The following is a 25,064-nucleotide window of genomic DNA, read 5'->3' as shown; positions in this document are numbered from 1 at the left end:
TCTCTATCAACTCATTTAACCACCTCTGGAATCATAGTTTTTCTCTCTTGGACTCTCATTCTCTTGTTGAGACCTAACCTCTCTGGCTGGGAGAGAAGACAAGCGTGCAGTGTGACAGTGAGTCAGAATCCCAGACGTCACAGAGGCCCTGAGCAGACTGAAACCTGTGGTCACTGAAGCTAGAGCCTAGGGCTCCACGTGAAATGATGAACCCTAACTCGTTCTTCCCTGGGCCTTCTTCCTGCAGACCAATGACAAAGATAAACCAAAGTACAGAGCTCGAGGCAATGGCGGGGGAACATGCTCTCCAGCTCGAAGCGACTCTGCCACCTTCTGGCCACAAGAATGACCCCACTACCACCCTGGGTCCAGATCATGAGCCGACCCCGGAGCCGGAGCTGGAGCCTGAGTCTGTCTGGGAGCCAGCCCCACAGCCTGCCCTAGAGCAAGAGCCTGTCTCAGAGCTAGAGCCTGTTCCAGAGTCGGAGCCTGTCCTGGAGCCAGAGCCTGCCCCGGTGCCTGAGCCAGAGACAGAGCCAGAGCTGGAGCCGGAGCCAGAGTCTGACCCCGAGCCCGGGATTGTAACGGAGCCCTTGTGCGACAGGGAAAAGGGAGTGAAAAGGCCATAGGCTAGTAGCCAAGTACAGTGTTCATCAGTAGGGAACCCATTACTGGCATTTGGAGTTGCCCTAGCCAGTCTCCCACCATGTCCCTCTCTTCTGACCTGCCCTCTTCTAACAAGGGGCTCCTGCCTTTGATCCAAAATAAATAGGTCAAGATAAATGCAAGGGTTCCTCTGTTACTTTCACTCTAACATGTAAGCGTGACTAATGACAAAGCAAGTGACTTTCTAATTCAGTTGAAGGCATTTTGCAGCAATATCTACATTGGACTTTGGAAAATCTCATTTCTCTATTTTCAGCTACTCTGTTACATTCCGCAGGCACACATGACAAGGTGGCATTAACTGGATTCAATGCTATTCCTAGGATCAGTTGGTCAGGGCTTCCCTAATTCATTTTCACAATGGCCACAAAGACAAAAATTTGCCAGCATTCTTTGAGAGAGATGGGAGGGGGGAGAAATCCTCAAAAATTCCAGAGGAGGATATATAAAGGGTCCATATTCAAACGAGGTCTTAGAAAATCAGTGCTTCATTTATCATACTAGATTTCCCAAGGAACCACCCTGCTCTACAAGATCTTGAGCACAGCAAAATTTTTAAATAACCTAATTCTTAAATGCTAGATGAGGTACAGGCAAACAATTCCAAATGACGTGTTCCTTAGATGACCACAAAATGTTAGGATCATGGGTGGTGTACAGTTTAGCTTCTAATGAGATGTTATCACTCTGTCTGATCCTATCTACTTTAGAAGGGCCAGAATAGGAAACTGTTCTAAATGAACACTTAAGATCTGTTTTAGATAATCTGAACTAATTATTTAATCTGTTTCGCTGTTGGGATATTCCACATTAATTGATACCATTTTTGTATAAATGCTAACTGTTAATAACATGCTAAAATGTTTTTTTCATTGATTGTGTTTTCCCCACATTCCACTTGAAAAAATTTGTACGTAGACTTTCTCATTCGTGTAATCAGATTTTAAATCTTATTTTGAGGCTCAATGAATTCTCAATAAAATCTTATTTGAATGATCCTAAGGTAAATCTTTTATTAATGTTATCGACATATACTTCATGTACAATAAAGCACACCCATTTCACGTGTATCATTTGATGAGTTTTGACAGATGTATATGCCCATGAAACCACCACAGTTTAAATAGAGCATTTCCACCAAATCCAAAGTGTTTTTGATGCCTCTTTGTGCAATCCCACCATCACCCCAGCCCCGGTCAAACACTGATTTGCTTTCTGTCATTGGAGATTAGCTTTGCTTTTTCTTTTCTTTTTATTATTATTTTTAAATTATGCTCAGTCAGCCATTGCCTTTTCTTGACCTTTGTATAAATGCGATCATACAGTCTGTACTTGTTTTGTGTCTGCTTCTTTCCAAGGTGAATCCTTTTTGAATGAAGTAATGAATCTCTAACTTACCACACCCCGATTTTCATGTAGGGGATTTTCTTAAGTTGCAAAGCCCTTTATATAGAGAATATACTTACACAGAAGTTGAGGTAGAACCTTTGTCGGTTTTAAGGTAGATAGAACTTAACATTTAATTTACACTTATGTGGAGCCATGAAGAGAAGTAACAAGCTTTTACTTAGGTATTTTCTTTGATGTGTCAATTTTCAATGAATCATAGGGATTTTTTGAAGCATCTATAATTCCATTCACATTAAATATATTATGATACACAGTGTCTGATGGGTCCAGTAAGCAAAATGATGAAGGTTTTGAGAATGATCTATTATTTAAAGATTAAAAACTAAACACCAGCAGTGTAAAAATCTCCATTACCAGAACATCAAAGTAGCTAGAATTCACTTTTCTCTTCTGCCTTTATAATAGAGGCGAATTACAAGAGACCAATATGTAATAGTCAATAGCTGTACCTCCCAAATTTCTGATGGACTGGTGCTGAGCAGGAAGTCACTCTTGGTGATCTTACACAACTCTGTCCTTATCAGCATTGCTTTGGTCAAAATACTGATGAATAGTGGATTTAGCGGTTTTCAACTTTTTTTGAAGGTCATGGATCACCTTGAAAATCTGTTGAAAACTCTGGACCCCTTTCCACAGGAAAACCACTTATATACACAAAGTGTCTTATACAGTTTTAGGTAAATTACAGACTCCCTGAATCCAAGATTAAGAGCTAGTGACTTAGATAAAAACAGAGAAGGGACACTTAACAAATGTGTGGATGCCTTCCTCCTGAGGAGAATGATTACTAGGTTGTAGGACTCAAAATGATCTCAATAGCCTGGAAGCTGAGCTAAAATCAAACAGGAATGGAGGGGAAAGCCCAGATTTAAAAATACAGAGTACATGCTGCCCATGCAAAAACCTTAGCTGGGTAAGGCTGGGAAGTAAGTAGGGTTAATCTGAAGTGGTAACTTGGGATCTCTCCTTTCAGTGCCCTTCCAGGCCATCTGGCATCTTAGTTTCCAAACACCCAGGATTCTCATGTACCTACTAGCTCAGTGATCCACTCAGCTCTGCATCACCCAGGCACCCACCCATTCATTGCTCAGGATTTACCTCTACCCTTGCTACCACTTTATTTACTTTTTTTTTTTTTTTTTTTTTTTACAGATTTTCTTTATTTACTTGAGGGAATGTAGGTTGAGTGGGGCGGGGGGGAAGAGGGAGAGTATCTTCAAGCAGACACCCTGCTGAGCGCAGAGCCCGGATGTGGGGCTCAATCTCAGGACCCTGAGCTCATGACCTGAGCTGAAATCAAGAGTTGGACATTCAACGGACTGGGCCCTCCAGGAACACTCCCCAACCAACCACCCCACCCTCCACCTGATTTTAAAAGGCAGCGGTTCTGCGACCTGTTTTTGTCTAGTGACCATGATCTTTTATCATCCAGTGATGTCATTTGGATTGATAGTGAGCTAGCTCTCTTTTGAGTATTTACATTTGGAAAGGGGATTCTTGAACACAGGGGATTCCTTAATCCAAAGAGTCTAAATGGTAGAATTTCAAGCACTGGAACAATCCTGAGGGGAGCTATTTCTGGAAAAAGGAGACTTCTCACATCAAACCATGTGGGTTACCATCTACTCTACCTACTTATAAGGGTGAGTGCAAGTTTCATCTTGATCTCCTCAGTCTTCTATTAGTATATCCATAATACACCATGTATTTGTTTTGTGATAAAATCCTGAGACCCTGTAAAATATGAAATCGTAACAAAGTTTTCACTAAAGTTTACTTGGGGGCGCCTGGGTGGCTCAGTGGGTTAAGCCGCTGCCTTCGGCTCGGGTCATGATCCCAGGGTCCTGGGATCGAGTCCCGCATCGGGCTCTCTGCTCAGCAGCGAGACTGCTTCCCTCTCTCTCTCTCTGCCTGCCTCTCTGTCTACTTGTAATCTCTGTCTGTCAAATAAACAAATAAAATCTTTAAAAAAAAATAAAGTTTACTTGGGCAGGAAAATGGGCTCATGTTAAAGAGCTTTCCAACAATGGAACCAAGCAAAGGTGGATCAGAAAATAAGAAATGGAATGGGTCATTGCCCAAACATTCTGATTAAACTTAAAAATTACTCCAGCATAATTCTCATTCAGAGAGTGTACTACCGGATTTATTTTGCTACAGAGAGTTAAAATTTAAGTGGGTAGTCACAATCAAATCCCAAAGCAGCTGTAGGTTTCTTAACCATTCACTTCTTGCTACCCAGAAAAATCTCCAGGAAGTTCCTCCATCTGTTTTTGCACTTAGCAACTAGGATATGCTAAAGTCAACAGAAAAGTTTTTTGGCTGTAGGTCCTTATTCTCCTCAAATTCATCTGTTTATTCAGTCATCTGCTGGGTATAAATGGATTGAACAGCTTCTATGAACCAGGTACTGTGGCCGTGATATCATGATAAGAATGAGCTAGCTCTTGTCCCTGAGTTTTACAGCCTCGCTAACTGTGACAATTTCTTGCATTTTATCAACAACAGTGTGTTGAGAGCAGGCAAGGAAGGCCGACATTTGTACTGCACCGGGGAGGGCCTCCACATTACAGGGGTCTATGAGAAGAAGGGACTAAAACATAGAGATTCTTGACCAATAGCTAAGAAATCATGTACGCTGATATCTCCAATGGCCTTCAGAGCACCAGGTGACCTCTATCCCCCAATACACACTGGGGGGTTAATATCTGCAGCTCTTACCCTGGCCTCTGGGTAACTTAGGCTTGATGAGCTTTAAGTAAGTTAAGCTAGAAGAGCTAAGAGGGAGCTTTGGGAGAATAGCCCTCGACCTTTTCCAACTGCAGCACACCTGAGGGTCTTAACACACACAATGGCCTACCCCTATGATTGGGTGGAGAGGGGAAATAATGAGAGAGTTACCTTCTTAGTTGGAGAGATAGGCAGGGGTAAATGTGGTTTTAAAAAGTTGGGTCATACTGCGTAGAGCACTGAGTGTGGTACACAAACAATGAATTTTAGAACACTGATAAAACAAAATAAAAAAAATTAAATTTAAATAAAAAATAAAAAGGTTGGCTCATTCCTATGTATCCCCCACCGATCCCCAGAGAGAAGACTCTGTGAGTGACAAGAGAAAATAATCTGCCCAAGATTATACCACATCTGCTAGATCCCAGTGTAATGCTCTTCAACTGCAACAAATTAATTTCAATGAAATAAACCCAAAGTTGTAGTAATAAAAGATTGTTTTGCAATGTCTATGTGGTGGAAAACAGGTTAGAGGGTCTCATGAAAGGTTCAAACCAATCACTAGTCAATCATCTTGTCTTTGAAGCTTTGGTTTCAACAAGACAAAACAAAAGACTTAGAGATGTTAAGGAAGGTTTCAGGAAACTAAAAACAAATCACTCAAGTAAAGACTAGCAGCTGGTGGGGAGGCCTGAGGTCCGGGTGGGCGGGGGAGGTGCTACAACTATCAGGTTATTATCAAAATGCCACAGTACTTCATTTGGTCCAGCTTTTGACAAGAGGCAGGCAGAAAATGGACCAGGACCCAGGAAAGCTAGATTCCTCTGGCTCTGGGTATTTTCTCAATGTAAAATGGAGATGGTTTTTGGTCTTCTTAAAGGCTGCAATGGAGAATGGATTATAAGTATTTATAAACTATATAGTGTGGCAGAACTATACTATTGTAGATATTGGTTCAATGCTCTTTTTCCTCTTGACCAGAGATTCTTACCCTTTTGGGCAGTCAGATCCCTCTGAGAATCTGGTGAAAGCTATGGAAAAAAACCCTTTCCCAGAAAAACATGCATACAAATTTCTGCAATTTCAGGCAGTCAGAACTGTGACGCTGGGGCCACAGAACCCAAAGTAAAGGGCCCCTCCACCATATCACACTTGCCTGCAGACTGACCTGGGGGCTCGGTAGTGTGACACGATAGGACCCAGACGTGATAGTGTGACACAGCCACGTCATGACCTTGCTATAGTTGATACAGTGAAGAAATGGGAGAAATCAAAACACAGGGGTCATACGGTTAAACTGCTAAATCAAAGATTATGAAGCAAATGCGGATTTACTCTGAGTATCATAGAAATTCCCTCAAATTGTGGATTCCCTCCAACAGATACTCACACTTTTTTTCCACTGTTCCTATTTACCTGCATCTTTCAGCTTATATTCAGTTAAGCTTTACAAATGAAATTCTCATCTTTCTGGGATTCATTCGGAAGCAACTGTAAAACCTGCTGACCTTGAATCAGATTCATCTCTATCGGGTTTCTTATATGAACAGATAACAATCTGATCAGTATCCAGGGCCATTAATATCCTTATAATTATTAGTTTATAAAATTCCAGTAGCCTACAAATTAACTGAGGCTTGGTTCCATCTGTGTCTTATTAAAGAACTAAGATCAGTTCTCTTTCATACCCATAAAGCCGATTACCTTAGACATAAAGTCAGTGTTTATAAAGAGTAAAAGCCTTCAGACCTAACAGGCCCAATTCAATTAAATACAACTTGACTCTCTCTTCACCGCTAAAAACCACTGTAAAGAAATGATTTCCTCTGTCATCAATTCTATCCCTGGCATTCAATAAGCAAACATTTCGTTGCATTAGAAGATGCTTCCCTGATTAATATCTGTAATGATCAGCACTCAAAATGTTTATGTACAGGTTTCACATTATCAATGACACTATTCATGTATATAGAACTCATTTCAACTACTGGCCGTTAAGTCTGACCCACAATTAATGCAAGTTTATGGGCTCACCGGGATTACTGATTTCAAGCAATATTTGCAGCAGGAGATTCAAATTAAAAAAAAAATTTGAAGAGTCACTTGGAGTTCATTAGATTTTATGACTAGCAATCATTTACGCTGTTTCCCTAGATTGAGATCAAGGTCACACTTATTTTCTTTTGGTCCACACTTAATTAGCAATTCAGAAGATTACCATTTTTAAAGATTTTAGCTGCAGCTCAAGCTTCACTAATTTTATTGACTTCAGAGCTAGCAAAAACTGAGAAATGTCTTTATGAAGGATTTTAAGGGTTACATGGGACATCTAACTGACTTGAAAGAGAAACTGGGAGATTCTCTCAACATTTTATTTTTTGTTTCTGGAATACAAATCAAAATACATTTTTGTTACATATGTTAGCGGGTTTGACATTTCCCAATACAGGATAACTTAATACAGGTACTTTAAAACTTCTGTTTTAAAAATACATTTTATTTTGGAGGGAACAAGCTCATTAAAAAGATACATGAGTACACCGGCTCTTATTTTGCATTATTTTAGTGTTTAGGAATTCTGAACTTGGATATCATGCCCTCCAACTGAAAATCTGGTCCTTCAAAATACATACGTGTTCCATAACAAAAATAAAACTAGAGTGTATTGTTGAAAAAACAGAAATTTTTGGTATAGGCCTCTGAGTAAGCTTGAGAGAAAAGTCAGGTTGTGTTTCAACTGGACAGTGGAACATTCAAGAACCTACCTAGAAACATGTGACAGAACAAATGGCTTGGTGCTATCGGAGTTGTTCTGCCTCCGAGGGCAGAGTGCTGGAGACTCATCACAGCCACAGAACGAACTAAGTCGAAATTAACCCGAACTCGGTACGGAAGAATGTACAACAAGAGTAGAACAATCCCAACAGTTATTCAATGCTGGGCAAGCTAGCTGTAAGCTCAGAACAAAGACCTCAGCAGGAACAATATTTCAACATGTTTATAAGACTTTGAAGACGAAAACACTTCATCATTCACGGACGATGGCTTGTGCACAAGGATAGGAGTTTCCAGGACACTAGGACAACCACAAAACATACACAGGAATAATACATCCAAGCTGCTTAACCTTCCACCATTCTCTTGAGTATTAAACCCAGACCACCTTTGGCCACTTGCAGGGGTGTCTTTTCTTCTTTATTCTCAATGTAAATACTTGCTCCTTGGGATACCAGCAGTTTCGCTTCTTCCACTCTCTCCTCGTCACAGGCTAAGTGTCTGAAATTGAGGACCACAAAGACTGATTACTCCCTACTGATTCTAGGTAACCATGAGGAGTTCCTGAGAGGTGGTCTGAATGGCATATTACTAGGTGGTATAATATTAGAATATATAATCAGGAAAGGAAGATCGATCTGCATGGGAAAGACTGTTGGTAAACTAAAATTCCATGGAATGGTCTCATGGTATCAAATCATTTATCCTAATTCTGGATACATGACAGTTTAAGAAGGGATCTAATGCCAGCCTAAGAACAGCATCCATATTTTAGGGAGATCAGAGTAGTTTGCCCCAAAGGCACTCAATACTTCAGGGCTATGACTTAGAAAAGCCCCAGCTCATAATCTGCTAATAGCAATTTGTGTGGTTGAAATTTTGAAAAAGCAGTTTAAAAGGTGTTATCTCATTTGACCCTTACAGCCACCTTGTAAGTTAACATGGTGATAATCATCCTCAATTTACAGTTGAAATTGTGGCAGAGGTTGAAGTCCTTACCTATGTTGACATGGCTGGCCGGTAACGGTTTATTAGGCAGGGTAACAGGTGCTTTACCTTGTCATGTTATTTAAGCCGCACAACAATCTAGTGAGGAAGGAATTACTAACCTCATATTACAGATGTGGAAATTAAGGCTTAGGAAGGTTAAGTTACTTCTCCACGTTACTTAATGTAAGTATTTAACATAGTTGATTAAAAGGCTGAGTTTGAATAGAGTAAACAGCACCTAGCTCTCCCTAAATCCTAGGCTTTTCCCGGGACCCTGTCCTGCCTGACTCCTAGGTTTCCTCCTTGTTACAGAGAAAAGAGCTAGAATGTGCAAGTCTTTCTAAACAGAGTCACTCGGGACCAGAGAAAAGATTTTTAAAACGAAGAGTTAAGAAAATCATACTCGCAAAAAAGACTGAATCTCATTTTAGACTAAAAAGGAGACTCAGAGGGCGCCTGGGTGGCTCAGTGGTTAAGCCGCTGCCTTCAGCTCAGGTCATGATCTCAGGGTCCTGGGATCGAGTCCCGCATCGGGCTCTCTGCTCAGCAGGGAGCCTGCTTCCCTCTCTCTCTCTCTGCCTGCCTCTCTGTCTACTGTGATCTCCCTCTGTCAAATAAATAAATAATCTTTGGAAAAAAAAAAAAAAAGGAGACTCAGAATTTCTGGTTCAAAAAAGTAACCACTCGGGCGCCTGGGTGGCTCAGTTGGTTGAGCAGCTGTCTTTGGCTCAGGTCATGATCCTGGACTTCCAGGATCGAGTCCCACATCGGGCTCCCAGCTCCTTGGGGAGTCTGCTTCTCCCTCTGACCTTCTCCTCTCTCATGTTCTCTCTCACTCATTCTCTCTCAAATAAATAAATAAAATCTTTAAAAAAAAAAGTCACCACTCACTAAGGAAGAAAAGTAGCCAAGTACTGCCAAAAAAAATTCCAAGGCAGACGGTGGCCTCAGGTCATACGCATGAATCAATTCCAGATGGACCTGAGTTACATGAAGAACGGTAACTCTCACCCAAACCAATGCAATTTTTTTAAAGCCTCCAATAAAATACAGGTAAATCTTTAAATAATTTCAGGGTGAGAAAGGACTTTCCAGTCATGAGAGAAGATTAACAGATCTGACTACTTAGAAGCTGAAAACTTCTGTTTCTTTAAAAAAATAAATAAACATGAAAAGAGAAACTGGCAAAAACAGTTTCGACTAACATAGCAAGTTAATATTTCTAGTATATCAAGTTGAGGGCACTTAAAAAAAATCACAAAAAATAAATTAATTCCCCGAAAGCAGAGAGGGACACACAGAAGGTTTTAATTTGGAGAAGAAATCCAATTAGTTGGAGACATTAAAAGATGTTACACTTCGCTGATAATAAAAACACAAATGACAACTTTGAAACACCATGTCTGATAGAACAGAAGGCTATTCTCAGTGTTGGTGAGGGGGTAATAGGCACTCTCAAACCTGCTGTTGGGGGGTGGGTACCATGACACAACTCCTCTGGAAGCAATCTGACAATACATAACAATAATTTCAAAATGTGTGTGTTTGTTGACTCAGCAGTCCTGCTTCTAGGAGTCTATACTAAGGTAATCATCAACAATATGGCCATAGATTTTTGTATAAACTTGATCAATGTAGCGTGATTTATATTCATGGAAAACTCAAAAAAGCTTAAACATACAGTCAGAGGAATGATTAAATTCTGGCACATCCATAAAATGGAACTGTATAGAGCCATTCAAAAATGTTTTAAAAACATTAAATAAAAAAATTTTAATGACATTGGAAAACGCTCACAATATACTGAGGTTAAAGGAACACAATGTAATCACATACAGAGTATGATCCCGATTTTGCAAAAAAAAATTTTTTTAAATATGCACATTTGCATACAAAGAATGGGAGAAAATATATGAAAAGTACATAGGTAATTTGAGCTTTTATCCTTATACTTATGTGTGTTTCCAAATTTTTTGTCATACACATGTATTACGATTATAAGCAGAATAAAAAAAAAAAGAAGCGATGTGTGAGAATTAGTGCAAGCAGGCTAATGTCAAGGAGAGCACAGATGACTGCTACTTGTCACTTACAGAGGAGTGTTACCCTCAGTGTCTTGGATATTTGTGGATGCTTTGTAGTACAGAAGGATATGAATCATCTTCAAGTTACCCTTGGCTGCCGCCCGGTGCATTGCTGTGGCCTCATAATGGTCCTTAGCATCTGGATTAGCCCCGCCTTCCAGTAACATGACAGCGATCTGGAACCCCAGGAGAAAAAAACAATGCAGACATCTAGTTGTGCTTGTGTACAGGTTCAGAGCTCAAGAGGAGCAGCAAGGAACGGAGGCCTACCTCATGCCTGTTTTTGGAAGCTGCGTAATGTAGGGGCGTACAGCCATTTTGGTTGACAGCATTCACTTGAGCACCTTTACCCAGAAGGGCTTTTACGATCTCATCACGGCCAGCAGAAGCAGCAATATGAAGAGGAGACCAACCTGCCTATGAAAGGGGAAGGCAGTACGAAAACCAGAGGGGGAAAGGCACAGGGATTAATGCTGATATGTAGGTACGGTTTACAAAGAGCTGTGTGTGAATGGTTAAAAAAAAAAAAAAGTGACCTTCTTTTCCCCTCATTAAACACTGCAAAAAATTTGGAGAGCAGATGTATACAGAAGGGACACCAAACCACCCATGATCCTATAACACAGAAAGAATGATACAGGTGTAATTCTAATGTGTTTTCCAATTGGGGTTATAGGATATAAAGTTCTGTGAGTTGCATTTCCCACAATGTCAACTTCTTGTCTTGTGAGAATTTTCTACGTCCTTCTGTGGATTCTTGACTTTATTAGTTGAATATCATTTTACTAATGTGGCTATTCCCACTATAGTCAACCAGGTCTACACTGAACCACTTTTATTTCTTTGCTATTATAAATATTCCTTCAGGGAGCATCCTTGGAAAGGAACTTGCCTACAAAACATCTCCATCCTTATTCTTCACCAAGTTTTATCTTAATATAACCAATACCATTATAATAAATCTCTGTATAACAACAACAAAAGAATATCCAGGCCCTGAGTATTCAGGCAATGCTCACACACAAAAAAGCTTTCCAACATAATAAAAAGGATCTGTAGTCTTGTAGCCTTAATCTACACATTAACCTTAACTTATGGGGTATGAGTGGCAGAACCAACGTTCTAAAATAATGCACCCAAAGACCTGTGTGAGGTCACCAGGGCCCTGCTGTAACTAACTGCCTAGTCATAAAGGTTACAGTTTTGTCTGTGAGCTTGATACGCAGTCCTCCGTAAACACCAGTCTGGAGTCTAAAGATAACCAGGCCTTTATCAACTCTGCCTAGGACTCACATCATCTTTATCGTTCACTGGCACTCCAAGCTGCAGCAAGAATTCCACAATTTCTGTATGTCCGGCTGAGCACGCCCAGTGCAACGCGGTTCTGCTGTCCTGCATGGGAAAGAGAGAAGCAAGACGATTGATATTCTTGAAGAGAAATAGAAGAAGGAAGGCAAGAAAGCAGAAAAAGATTAACACTGGGGCCAGCAAGCCTATAGTTTGGAAATAAGAAATGGAGAGCACAGGATCCTGGGGTAGGTAACTTTATACCATATTACTTACTGTCGTAAGAGAGAACAAGGCTTCAGTGACATGGGGGAGAATCCAATGATGAATGTTAATTCTGGGCAGAACACAGCCTCGAAAGCAGTCGAGCACGAGACTGATTTCGCCACTTTGGCAGGAATAGAGCTCTGGCTATGTACTATGACATTATTTATGTACTGTTATGCCAGGCACTCTGCTGAGAGTTCTGCAGTCATCGTCTCATTTAGTCTCCAGGATCCGGGACAGTGGACATTATCCCCATTTTGCAGATGAGGAAACTAAGACTCCTCAGGGTAGGCAACTTGTCCAAGGTCACATAGCTAGTAAATGGTGAAGCTGGGCCACAAACCTCTGTCTGATGCTGATATTTCTAGATGCTCTGGAAAGAAGGAATGAATCTTATGGGAAAGAAATGTTCATAAAACTAGCTGAGATTATCTATATATTTAAAAAGAATACCACACTCAAAATTAGACAGCAACATTACTTTTAGAAAAAGAAGTCAGGAGTTAGTTGTGTTTCTCAAAGGGAATTTGTTTTTTTTTGCAGTGACAGCTGTACTTCTTAGCTCTATGGAAAAGAAAGTAGTATTTTAAATGTTATTACAAAAGAATTTCAAACACATAAAAATAGATGCTGTAACAGAAACTCATATGCTTATTATCTAGATTTACTATTCTGCCATATTTGCCTTACTTTATTTCCTCAGGGCTTTTTTTTTTTCCTGATGAGGTAATTTTTTAAAAACGAATGCTAAATATCATGATTTTTCATCCCTAAATATTTCAGTATCTAAAGAATAAGGATGCTGTCCTACATAGATAGCCATGAGGCCATTATCACACTTATCAAAATTAATACTAACTCCTTTATAAAATCTAAAACTCAGTCAGTATTCAGATTTCCCGAGTTGTCCCCCAAGTGATTTTTAATAGCTGGCTTGTTTCAATCAGGCTCCACACAAGGCCTGTAATTTGCATATGAGCCTTAGTTCTTAAGTTTCCTGACCTGGAATAGCTTTCCTCTTTTTTTTTTTTTTTAAAGATTTTATTTATTTGACAGACAGAGATTACAAGTAGGTAGAGGCAGGCAGAGAGAGAGGAGGAAGCAGACTCCCTGCTGAGCAGAGAGCCCCATGCGGGACTCCATCCCAGCACCCTGGGATCATGACCTGAGCCAAAGGCAGAGGCTTTAACCCACTGAGCCACCTAGGCGCCCCACATAGATAATTTTTTTTAAAGGGGGGATGAAAACAAATTTGTGTTTTTTATTTCTCTTTTTTATTCCATTGACTCAGTGAAGAACAGATTACTAAATCTTAATTTGACATTATTAACTTAAATTTTAAGTATTAAATATTATCAGACCATCACAAAGGTAAATTAGGTAAAGGTAAAGCCATTTTCAGGTTGAGCAATAAAGGGAAGTTCCAGAAGTCAGTCTCCTGAATTCTGCTCTTCCAAAAGACACAAAATGGAGATTTGTAGATCCCTGACACTGTACTGATAAGTGCTTAGAATGGTACCTGTCATACAGAATGTAATCTATAAATATTTGTTGGCTTGCTGAGGTCGCCGTGAATCTTTCTAGAAACTTGGGGTCAAAGCACGAGGGTCCTTTGAGGAGAAGAGCAGAAACACTTCCCAAAGTTCATTCCCTTTTGGTCCGCCTCTGCCTAGGAATGCCCCTTCACTCCCCCAGGAGAATCCCACTCAACCTTCAAGATCTAACCAACCTTCCCTCCTTCGCAAAACCTTTTCAATTATCACAACATTCGCTCTTCTAAGAGAGATTAAGTCAGGTCCTGCCATTCTGTGTTCTGAAAGCACCACGTAAACTGCTCTCCAGAGCAGCCACTACAATCTGTTACTGGATGTACGATTTGGGGTTACGTTACGAACGTTTGCTTCTTCCACTCAGCTGTATCCCCAGCTCCCAGTAAACTGCCTGGCACAGAACTGACGTCTGGTTACACGTGTTTCATGGAATAAAACGACTAGTAAAAAGTAAAGAAACCCATTAAAAAAAAAGGCTTTCCTCCACGGGCCGCTCAAAGATGGGGCACTTCTGAGAAACGCGGTAAACGTTCTAGAAATATCCAAAATTCAGGGAGCTAAGTACCCTCGCTCCTCCCCAAAATATTTGAGGTTTGCGGGGCTCGCTCCTGCCGCGCCGATTCCAAGTCCTAGGGTGACCCCGTCTAAAGATGGGGCGGCGGAGGCGGGGATCTGGACCTTATGGAACCGGCCTCCCTTGGGCTGGGCCAGGCAGCCACGTTGGGCCTCGTCAACGCCACCGCATGCGGAGAGGCCTCCGCACTGCTTTACCTGGTCAGTCCTAGTAGCCAGGGATTTATCCGCCAGGATCCTCTCCTTCAACTCCTCCAGCTTTCCGCTGTAGGCCAGGTTGCAGACCATTAGGTTGGACACACACCCCTCCATGTCTCTTTCCCAGGATCTCCGTGAAGCGCGATCCACGACCGCCTCACGTCGCCAGTTACGACTGCCAATCAAAAGAGCCGGCAGCGTACCACCAATCACTGGTCTTCCTCGTTCCTTTGCTTCTTTCCCACCCCGGGGCGCCTCTGGGAGTTGCAGTTTGAGCGCAGTTCCGGGCGGGGAGGCATCTTTGCCACTCTCACCAACTCAGCCCCTAGCAGCGCGGAACTACAGGTCCCAGGGTCCTTTGCGGCCGCCGTAGTCAAGTGGCCGGTGGAATTGGCCCAGGATGACAGCTGGAGAATGGAGTCAGGTACGGGGAGCGGCTTCGTGTGGAACCGGGGTGGGTGGTCGCTATTGGGCCATTGAGTCGGCCACAAGAAACGGGTGTGGGGTCCTGGCAAGAGAGTTATGGGAGCCTAAAGGTCCTGTCCCACGGGGGCCCTGACCTGCGGTGGCAGGCGGAAGGGACAACGGTAGGATCTGAGGACTGCCTCCTGGGCTTGTGCGGGTGGCTGTGGCTACCCTCCCCCTCCCTGCCGCCGCCAAAAGAGTGGAAAGAAGTAGGGGTTAATTAGTCCGACATCTCGGCAGAGTGGCATCAGGGCAGAATTCTGTCACAGCAGTGATAGTATATGACTCTGTACTAAGGTGATGTGCCAGGGTGATGCCAAAGGCAGGGTGTGAGGCCATGGGAGCCACTTGATATCTAATTGACCTCGGTGAGTCCATGGCCTGGTGACATCACAACTTGATGAGAGTCATCTTCATACTGTGGTATGGTGTTGGCCCTTTAATGTCATGATAAAAACGATGACATCGAGGCTTTGCTAGAAATATTAAGCTAAGAGTGTTTCTATTTATGGAAATCCCAAATACTGCCATAAGCAGAAGAGATGCAAGGCTTATCCTTTATAGGACATATCCAGGAGGGCCTTATGCCAAAACTAGGTAATGATAAGAATACACTCAAGAAAGAGACTGATTATGTTTATATTTATCCTGTTATGGTGTAGAGCAGGACTTGGCAAACTTTCTGTGAAGCGCAGATAGTAAATACTTTAGGCGTTGCAGTCCAAAAGGTGAAATTGTGGATAATTTGCATGCACTTATATAACAAGAGAGAAAACAAATTTCAACAAATGTTTACTGATAAAATCCAAAATAAAACAATAGTTGGTTGCTTTTTTTTGTTACACAAGACTCCTTATAGAAATAATGGAATTTTTTGCGGGGGGAAGACTACATTTTGTTTAATTGGGGTTCACAGTCAGGGTTCCCCGTCTTAATAATCACATCAAGTGTTCATCTGTTAGTGCTGCTCTGTAATGGAATTTTCTTATCTTATCTTTGTAAATGTCTTTTCACAATGGTAGGTACTGCCATATACTTATATCAACCCACAAACATATTCTTGTTAATTTTTATTTAATTTTTAAAATTTCAGAATGGCTCTAGCTTTACAGAAAAGTTGCAAAGGTAGTACAAACTTCCTGTGTACCCTTCATCCAATTTCCCCTACTGTTCTTTTCCTGTTTTTAACAGCTTTATTGAAATGTATTTTACATACCATAAAAGTCACTCAGTTCAAATGTATAATTAAATGATTTTTAGTAACTTTACTGAGTGGTGCTGCCTTCCCCATAAAGTTTTAGAACATTTTCATTCCCCCAATAAGATCCTTCATGCTCATTTATAGTTAATCCTTATTCCCACTCCCATCCCCAGGTAACGACTAATCTACTTTCTGTCTCTATAAATTTGCCTATTCTTGACTTTTCATCTAAATAAAATCTTACAATATGTGGTCTTTCGTGCCTGGCTTCTTTCACTTAGCATGATATTTTTAAAGTCCATCCATATTGTAGCATGTATCTGTACCTCATTAATTTTTTATTGCCAAATAATATTCTATTTTGTGGATATAACACACTTTTCCTGTCTACTCCCTAGTTGATAGGTTGTTTCCAGTTGTTGGTTATTACTACTAATATTAGTTGCTAAGAACATGTGTGCACAAGACTTCCCGTGGACCTATGTTTTCAGTTCTTATTAGTAGATACCTAAGGGTGGAATTACTGGAATATATGGCAAATTCATGTTTAACGTTTCAAGAAACTGCAAAACTGTTTTCCAAAGTGGTCATACTATTTGCTTTTCCCCAGCAATGTAGGAGGGTTTCTGTTTCCCCAGATCCTTGCCAACATTTGTTATTGTCTTTTTATCATAGCCATTCTAAATGAGTGTGAAGTGATAACTCATTGTGGTTTTAATTTGTATTTCCTTAACGACTAATGATGATGAGCATTGTCTTGTGTGCTTATTAGATAGTTGTGTATCTTCTTTGGTGTGGTGTCTGTTCACATATTTTTCCCATTTTTGAATTGAGTTATTATCTTTATCGTCTTTTTATTGTTCAGTTTTAAGAATTGTTTTTACATTCTAGATACAAGTCCTTGCAAGATATATGATATGTGGATTTTTTCTATTAGACTGTTGCTTGCCTTTTCATTTTCTTAATGGTGTCTTTTGAAGTGCAAGGGTTTTGAATTTTGATGAGGTCCAATTCATAATTTTTTCTTTTGTGAATCACGCTTTTGGTGTTCTACATTTTTTAAAGTGTACAGTTTATTATTAATGTACTTTCAAGTTGTGTTACCATCAACACAATCTTATTTGAAAGATTTCCATCACCCTGGAAAGAAAACTTGTGCCCGTTTTCAGTCACTCCCCATTGCTACTCCCAACCAATAATCTAATTTCTGTTTCTGTGGATTTTTGTTTTCTGAGTTTTCATACAAACAGAAAGACTTGATATGTGGTCTTTTGGGTCTGCCTTCTTTCACTTAGCATGTTTTTGACCTTTCTCCAAATGTATCAATACTTTGTTCCTTTTTATAGCTTAATAATATTCCATTGTATGGCTACACAATATTTTATTTTTCTGTTCATCAATTAATGGGAATTTGAGTGGTTTCCACCTTTTGGCTGTTATGAATAATGCTCCTATAAACATTCGTGTGCAAGCTTCTGTGCAGACATGTGTTTTCATTTCTCTTGCTACGTATCTAGGAGTTGAATTGCTAGGCCACAGGGCAACTCTGTTTAACTTTGTGAAGAACTGCCAAACTTTTCTACAACAGCTGCACCATTTTACATTTCCACCAGCAATATATGATGGTTTCAATTTCTCCATCTCTTTACCAGAACTTGTTAATGTCTGTCTCTTTTATTATAGCCATTCTAGAGGGTGTGAAGTGGTGTATCATTGTGATTTTCTTGTTTTGACTTGTTATGGGAAGTATATAAAGCGTGTTGACGTTACTTTTGGTTCAAACAGTAGTAGTTGTTGAAATGACTTTCCAACAAAAAGGCAGTTCCCATTCAATTTCCAGTTTTCTGAGTATTTTTATCATGAATGAGTGTTGAATTTTGTTAAATAGCTTTTTCTGTATCAATTGATATTAGACCATATTAGTTTTCTCGTTTTGTCATAATATGGTGGATTACATTGATTGATTGTCAAATATTGAACCAGCCTTGCATCCCTCGAATAAACCCACTTGGTCATGTAGTGTATAAATTTCTTTATATATTGAAGAATTCCATTTGCTAATATTTTGTTAAGGATTTTTGTGTCTGTATTTTTTTTTGTAAGTTTCACAAAGAAATGCCGTTTTGCCTTGTTATTTTATTTTCTCTAAAGATTTTATTTATTTATTTGATGGGGAGATCCCATGTAGGCAGAGAGGCAGGCAGAGAGAGGGGAGAAGCAGGCTCCCTGCTGAGCAGAGAGCCTGATGCAGGGCTGGATCCCAGGACCCTGAGATCATGACCTGAGCCCAAGGCAGAGACTTAATGCACTGAGCCACCCAGGTGCCCCTTGCCTGTTATTTTAGATTGAATTAAGAAACATTACCAAGTCTGCAGTGAAAGCTCATTTCCAGAGCCATTCAGTGTTTGATAACAGTGACTGAAGGCAGTTTGTCTGACAGTTTAAAAATGTAAAAATCATTCCTCTTAGTTTCCCAGATGAAAAACATGAGTGGATTTAATTTGGCCTGCTAGATGAAGTTTGCTGATGGGGGTTGTAGAGTGAATGTCATATTCATAGTATGTGTTCAATAAATATCTTGTTGATTACAGAGATACAGCTGGCTGGTTTGTAGTATTCACATAGGATTGAATATAGTAACAGTTTACCTTAATAATCCATCAAGGAATTCCATTTGATTGCTAAGAACAGCTGGAAAAATAACTCTGAGCAATCCTACTGAATGACTTGTTTGGGTTATCTTCTTTTATAGATGGTGTCTTGTACTTTTATTTTGTTTTTATTTAATTAATTAATTTTTATTTATTTTATTTTTTTCTTTTGATACCACATGGCAGTTAACTTTCAGTTCTGAGTCCTTTGAGGCTAAGGGTAAGGTAACTCTTGACTTTTTGAAGGTTGAAAGACAGATCTATAAGGGAAAATGTTTCTTTTGTCTCTGGCCCCAAGTTATGGAGGAACAAGATGATGACTGTTTATCTATCAAGAGTCAAAGGAGCCCCCTGTTAGGGACTGGCTCCCTTGCTGCTCATATGATTATTTCCTGTTGCCTTTTCTACATGGTCACCTAGATTGTACATCCTAGAACAAACCAGATTCACCTTCTGGACATAATAAGGCTAAGAATAACTAACATTAATGTGTCAGATACTGGTCTTATATCTGATTTAATCCTTCACAACAGCCCTAGGATGTAGGAACTATTATTTCTCCAATCCCCATTTATTAAAAATGAGAAGGCAGGTTCAGAGAATTGAAGTAATCTAACGTGCCTAAGGCCACACAGTTTACTAAAAGTTGGAGCTAAAATTGAAATCCAGGCCTAATGCCCTAGCACCTAACCACTACAACATAGTACTCAATATTGCTGAAGATGAAATCATATATAAATCAAAACCTCAGATAATGCAACACTAATTCCTATAGCTCTTTGGGCTGTTAAGGCTACCTCTGATGGAAAGAAAATGACATGTTTTTCATGCTTGAGAGCAATGCTCTCGTATGGAGCTATTTGTGATGATGGAAAAGTTCTGTATCTATGCTGTTCTAGTATGGTAGTGTTTACTTTAAAAAATAAAACTTTCAGTTATTTTAACCAAAAATGGGTTTATTCAGGAATAGCAGAGAATCACAGTTCAGGACACACAAGCTACAGCAAAACCACAGGCAAATCTGGAGAACAAGGAAGAGGAATGTGGTTTTATTGAGGAAGGGGAGGTAGTTGAGAGGAACTGTTATACACAAGAAAAACCATTGGAGGAAACTGGGAGTTTGAAGTGTACTGGCTTTTTACTGGTTGAGTTGTGTCAGTCTCTCATTGGCTGGGCCATTTGCACCCAAGGAGAAAATTTCTTTTCCTCCTGCTGGGATAGGAAAGTAAGGCTTCTTTCTGTTGGGAATACAAAATAGGTCTCTTCCTATTGGGATCTGTGATTGACAGTGATAGGGTATGAGAGCTCCAGCTTCTGGTCTCTTGACTCCATTTTACTGATGTTTTCCTTTATTAATATTCACAACAGCTGCTAGTTACATTGAGCACTTGAAATGTGTCTAGGAAGTAAATTTTAAATTTCAGTTAATTTTAATTATTTTAAATTTGAACAGCTTCATGTGGCTAGTGGTTATCATTTTGGACAGGGCAGAGAGAGGCAATTTCCCCCTGTGTGCCCTTTCCTAATTATCACTAAATATTTTACTCAAGACAAATATGTTTTTTTTCATAACTGGAAACGAATGTATTCTATAGTGAAACAAACTTCAGGACAATTTACACAGGGTGAATGCAAATCAGTGAACTGTTAACAGTCCCAGGAATAGGTTGTGGGTTATTCAGAATGAAACTCCTCCTTCCCTACCACTTACTGGGTAAAGTTTGAACAACTGGCCTGAAGACACTTTGCCATTCATAATGCATTGTTTGAAGATGTAATTCCTTTATGTGGCTTATTGCAAACACTTCACAATTGCCAGTTGCCCGGTTTTAGAGGAGATGTTTAAATCTGTGGCTGTAATGTTTTTTCAGCACATGTTTTGATGTTACAGAGAAATGTCTTTGGTATTGCATGTCACTGGCTATGTACACCTTCCCCATTTAAAATCTATCCCTTTGTACAACGGACTATCATAATAAAATGTTTTATTTACTTATTCCTTGGGTTTTAGCTTCCACATTCTTGTTTCTCAGTTATTTTATTATGGTTTCTTTTTTTAACTTTTTGAAAGTCAATAATAAAAGACATACACAATGCAGAAATAGTACAAAAATCTCCGTATATTCTTCATCCAGTTTGTCCCAATCATTACATTTTATGTCATCATAATACAATATGAAAAGCAGGAAATTGATGTTGAAATGATGTGTGTGTACAGTTCTCTGTTACTTTATCACATGAGTAGATTTGTGTAACCATCACGACAATCAAGATACAGAAATATTTCACTAGAAAGCTACCTTTTAAGGCCACACCTACCACTGACTCCCATCATCCATACCCCTGACTAATACTAATGTGTTCTCCTCTCTAATTTTGTCATTTTGAGAGTTTTATATTAATAGAATCATAAAGTATGTGATTTTTCCATATTTTTACTTCATAATTTTACCTCAAAGCCATGCAAGTTGATAAGTGTGACAATAATTTCTTCTTTTTTATTGCTGAGAAATGTTCCATGCCTTGGATATATTAAAATTAGGGTCAGGTTCACTCCTTCTTGTATTGAGGGACATTTTGGTCATTTCCGCTTTGGGACTATTACAAATAAAACTGGTATGACCATTTGAGTATAGGATTTTGTGTAGACCTAGATTTTTATTTCTCTGATATAAACACCCAATAGGGCAATTGCTGGGTCATATGAAAAGTGGATGCTTAGTTTTTAAAGAGACCAACAATTTTTCCAGAGTGGCTATACCATCGTACATTTCTATAGGCAGTGTATGGGAGATCCAGCTTCTCTGCACCTTTGCTGCTATTGGGAGTATCATTGTTTTTAGTTGAACCATTCTGATAGGTGCATAGTGACTGATAAATGTATTGTGATTTTATTTGCATTTCTCTAACAACTAATCACAGTCAAAATTTTTATGTGTTTATTTGCCATCCCTGTATCTTCTTCAGTGAAATGTTTCTTTATGTACCTTGCCCATTTTCTAATTACATTATTTGGGTTTGTTTGTTTTAACTGTCAAGTGTTGGCAGTTCTTTATATAGTCTAGATACAAGTTCTTTGTCATATGTGTAATTTGCAAGTATTCTCTAGTAGACTATGGCTTGTCTTTTCATCTCATGAATAGGATTTCTTACATAGTAAGAATGTAATTCTGATGATGCCCAATTCATCAATTTGCTTTTTCATTTCTGGATTGTGCTTTTGTTGTTCTCTCTAACTCTTTTTCTTCAAGCCCTGGATCTCAAAGATTTTTTCCTAGATTGTTTCCAAAAGTTTTCTAGTTACATTTTACATTTAAGTCCATGATCCATTTTCAGGTAATTTTTGTATATAGTGTGAGGTTTGAGTTGAGATTAATTTTTTAAACTATGGATACCCAGTTGCCTCAGCTTCATTGAATTGCTTGTGTACTGTGGTTAAAAAAAATGAGTAAACTGAATTTGTATGAGCCTATTTCTGGGTTTTCTGTTCTGACTCATGTGTCTATCTATGTGTCTGTCACTCTGCCACACCCCAGGGTCTTATTTACTGTAGCTCTATAATAAGTTTAAAAATTGGGTAGAGTGATTCCTCCTACCTTATTATTTTTTTAGTATTGTTTCTTCCTTTTCCTTTTCCTATACGTTTTAGAATAATCTTACCTATATCTAAAAAAATTGCCAGAATGTTGATAGGCATTATATTAGACCTGTATATCAATTTGGGGAGAATAGCATCTTTACTAAGTTGAGTGTTTTCAATCCGTGAATGGGGAGTGTCTCTCCATTTATTTAGATTTTCTTTTATTTGTTTTCTTGGCATTGTGTCCCTTTCAGCATACAGGTCTTATATGTATTTTTTGAGAATTATAAATATTTCATTTATTTGAGTGACCCTTCATGGTAATGTATTTTTAATTTTGGTTTTCATGTGTTCATTGCTAATATATAGTAATGCAGATGATTTTTTATGATAATCTTGCAGCCTGCAATGTTGCTGAATTTGCTAAGTTGTAAGAGGTTGTTTTGTGTTTGTTTGTTTGTTGTGGTTGATAGCTTCAATTTTCTTTGTAGACTGCCTTGTCATCTGCAAATAGGGACAATGATATTTCTTCCATTTTACTCAATATGCATTTTATTTTTTTTTCCTTCCCTTATTGTTCTGTCTAGGACTTTCAGTATTTTGAATAGCAGTGGTGAGAGTTGAACCCTTGCCTTGTTCCCAATCTTAGGGAAGAAGCAATCAGTCTTTTAGCATTAAGTATGATGTTCGCTGTAGGTCTGTCTTCCTTTCCTTTTCTCTCTTTCTTCCTTCCTTTCCTTTCCTTTCTTCTTTTGAAAGTTGAGGTAAATGCCTACAGGGTGGCTCAGTGAGTAAAGCGTCTAACTCTTGATTTTGGCTCAGGTCATGATCTCATGGGTCCTGGGATCAAGCCCTGTATCTGGCTCTGTGCTCAGTAGGGAGTCTACTTGAGATTCTCTCCTTCTGCCCCTTCCCCACTCACTCTCTCTTGTTCTCAAATAAATAAATCTTTAAAAAAGTAAAGTTGAGGCAGTTCCCTTTCAATTTCCAGTTTTCCGAATATTTTTATCATGAATGAGTGTTGAATTTTGTTAAATAGCTTTTTCTGTATCAATTGATATTAGACCATATTAGTTTTCTCATTTTGTCATAATATGGTGGATTACATTGATTGATTGTCAAATACTGAACCAGCCTTGCATCCCTCGAATAAACCCACTTGGTCATGTAGTGTATAAATTTCTTTATATATTGAAGAATTCCATTTGCTAATATTTTGTTAAGGATTTTTGTGTCTGTATTCATGAATGATATTGGCTTTTATCTGATTTTTTGTACAGTCTGTCTGATCTTAGTTTAAGGAAATATTGGCCTTATAAGAGTTGGGAAATATTCATTCTTCTATTTTCTGGAAAAGATTGCATAATATCACTATTAATTCTCCTTCAAGTGGTTGGAAAAATTCTCCAGTGTGACCATCTGGGCCTGGAGATTCAATTTCCTGTATTAGTCATAGAGCTGCTCACATTATCTTCTTCATACTGAGTGAGTATATGTTTACAGTTTTCAAGGAAGTGGTCCAGTCTATCTAAATTGTAACATTTATATGTGTACATTTGTTTGTAGTATTCCCTTATTATCTTTTTGGAGTTTGTGGAGTCTCTAGTGATATCCCCTATCTCATTCTGGTATTAATTTATATCTTCTCTCTTTTATCAGTTTGTCACTCTTGCTAGAGAGCTATTGATTTTATTGACCTTTTCAAAGAATCAGCTCTTTATTTCATTGATTTTTATTTTTCAATCTTGTTGATTTCTGGTCTTACCTATTATTTCCTTCCTTTTGCTTCCTTTGGGTTTATTTTGCTCTTTAAGGGAAAAAATCTTCCCTTAAAAAATGGGAAGTTAGATTTTTTAATTTGAGACTTTTCCTCCTTTCTAAGGTACATACTTAGTGCTATAAATTTCCCACTCATCAGTGGTTTAGCGGCATGTCACGTATGTTTTATTGCTGTAAATAATACGTAATATAAGATCCACTGTCAACACATTTTTAAGTGTACATTACAGTATTAACTATAGGCATGAAGTTGTCTGGCAGATTTATAGAACTTTCTCATCTTGGTATGGCTGAAACTCTATACCCATTGAACAGTAACACCCTAATTCCCCCTCCTCCCAGCCCCTGGCAACCTCTGTTGTTCTAATTTCTGTTTCTTTGAGTTTGAATACTTCAGATACCTCATGTAAGCAGAACGAGGCAGTATTTGTTATTCTGTGACTATCTCATTTCACTCAGCATGTCTTCAAGTTTCATTCACGTTGTAGCATGTGACAGGATTTCTATTTATATGGCAGACTAATATTCTAATGTATGTATATACCACATTTTCTTTGTCCATTCATCTATCGATGGACATTTAGATTATTTCTACCTCTTGGCTATTGTAGATAATGCTGCAAATAACATGGCAGTGCAAATATCTTTTCCAAGTCCTGATCTTTGTTCTTTTGCATAAATATCCAGAAATGGGATTGCTGGATCATATGGTAGTTTCATTGGTAATTTTTTGAGGACCTGCCATAGTGTTTTACATAGCAGCTCTTCCATTTGCTCATTCTCACCAACAGTGTACAAGGCTTCCAGTTTCTCCATATACTCACCAACACTTGTTCTTTCTCTTTTTTTTTAAAGTAA

General features: G+C 39.0%; 3 protein-coding genes across 10 annotated transcripts in view; 2 read left to right on the top strand and 1 right to left on the bottom strand.

Moving 5' to 3' along the window:
* VSIG1 (V-set and immunoglobulin domain containing 1) overlaps positions 1-1,664 on the top strand; it is a 38,325-nt gene extending 36,661 nt beyond the window's left edge. For both annotated transcript variants that reach the window (XM_082717380.1, XM_082717379.1), the window contains one exon: positions 248-1,664. In XM_082717380.1, the coding sequence (XP_082573506.1) occupies positions 248-629 (382 nt within the window). In that variant the 3' untranslated portion in view covers positions 630-1,664. The remainder of the gene's footprint in view (positions 1-247) is intronic.
* Positions 1,665-7,164: 5,500 nt separating this feature from the next.
* Positions 7,165-14,865, bottom strand: PSMD10 (proteasome 26S subunit, non-ATPase 10). Of its 2 annotated transcripts, none has more exons than XM_082717415.1 (5): positions 14,531-14,865; positions 11,949-12,047; positions 10,926-11,072; positions 10,744-10,831; positions 7,165-8,082 (listed from the first exon to the last, which is right to left on the bottom strand). In XM_082717415.1, the coding sequence occupies exons 1-5, from the start codon at positions 14,642-14,644 to the stop codon at positions 8,075-8,077; spliced, it is 456 nt and encodes a 151-aa protein (XP_082573541.1). In that variant the 5' UTR covers positions 14,645-14,865; the 3' UTR covers positions 7,165-8,074. The 2 variants fall into 2 exon arrangements, with proteins under 2 accessions (XP_082573541.1, XP_082573540.1); XM_082717414.1 differs by having other exon boundaries at positions 10,665-10,831; positions 14,531-14,844.
* ATG4A (autophagy related 4A cysteine peptidase) overlaps positions 12,054-25,064 on the top strand; it is a 53,991-nt gene continuing 40,980 nt past the window's right edge. For 3 of the 6 annotated variants that reach the window (XM_082717397.1, XM_082717395.1, XM_082717393.1), the window contains exon 1: positions 12,054-12,190. In XM_082717397.1, coding sequence (XP_082573523.1) covers positions 12,169-12,190 — 22 coding nt within the window. In that variant the 5' untranslated portion in view covers positions 12,054-12,168. Of the gene's footprint in view, positions 12,191-14,802; positions 14,955-25,064 lie in introns of those variants that run through there. The other 3 variants (XM_082717396.1, XM_082717394.1, XM_082717398.1) reach the window with 2 other exon arrangements.

The sequence above is a fragment of the Mustela nivalis genome (assembly GCF_964662115.1).
Source record: "Mustela nivalis genome assembly, chromosome: X".
Classification (NCBI taxonomy): Eukaryota; Metazoa; Chordata; class Mammalia; order Carnivora; family Mustelidae; genus Mustela; species Mustela nivalis.
This window is presented reverse-complemented; position numbering and strand designations above follow the sequence as displayed.

Excerpts from the sequence above, each read along its gene's own strand:
- PSMD10 (XM_082717414.1), bottom strand. The coding sequence starts at position 14,644 with ATGGAGGGGTGTGTGTCCAACCTAATGGTCTGCAACCTGGCCTACAGC. Across the intron at positions 11,073-11,948 it reads CAGTGAACGATAAAGATGAT|GCAGGTTGGTCTCCTCTTCA; the intron begins GTGAGTCCTAGG and ends CCCCTTTCATAG. Across the intron at positions 8,083-10,664 it reads ACTGAGGGTAACACTCCTCT|ACACTTAGCCTGTGACGAGG; the intron begins GTAAGTGACAAG and ends CCTCAATTTCAG.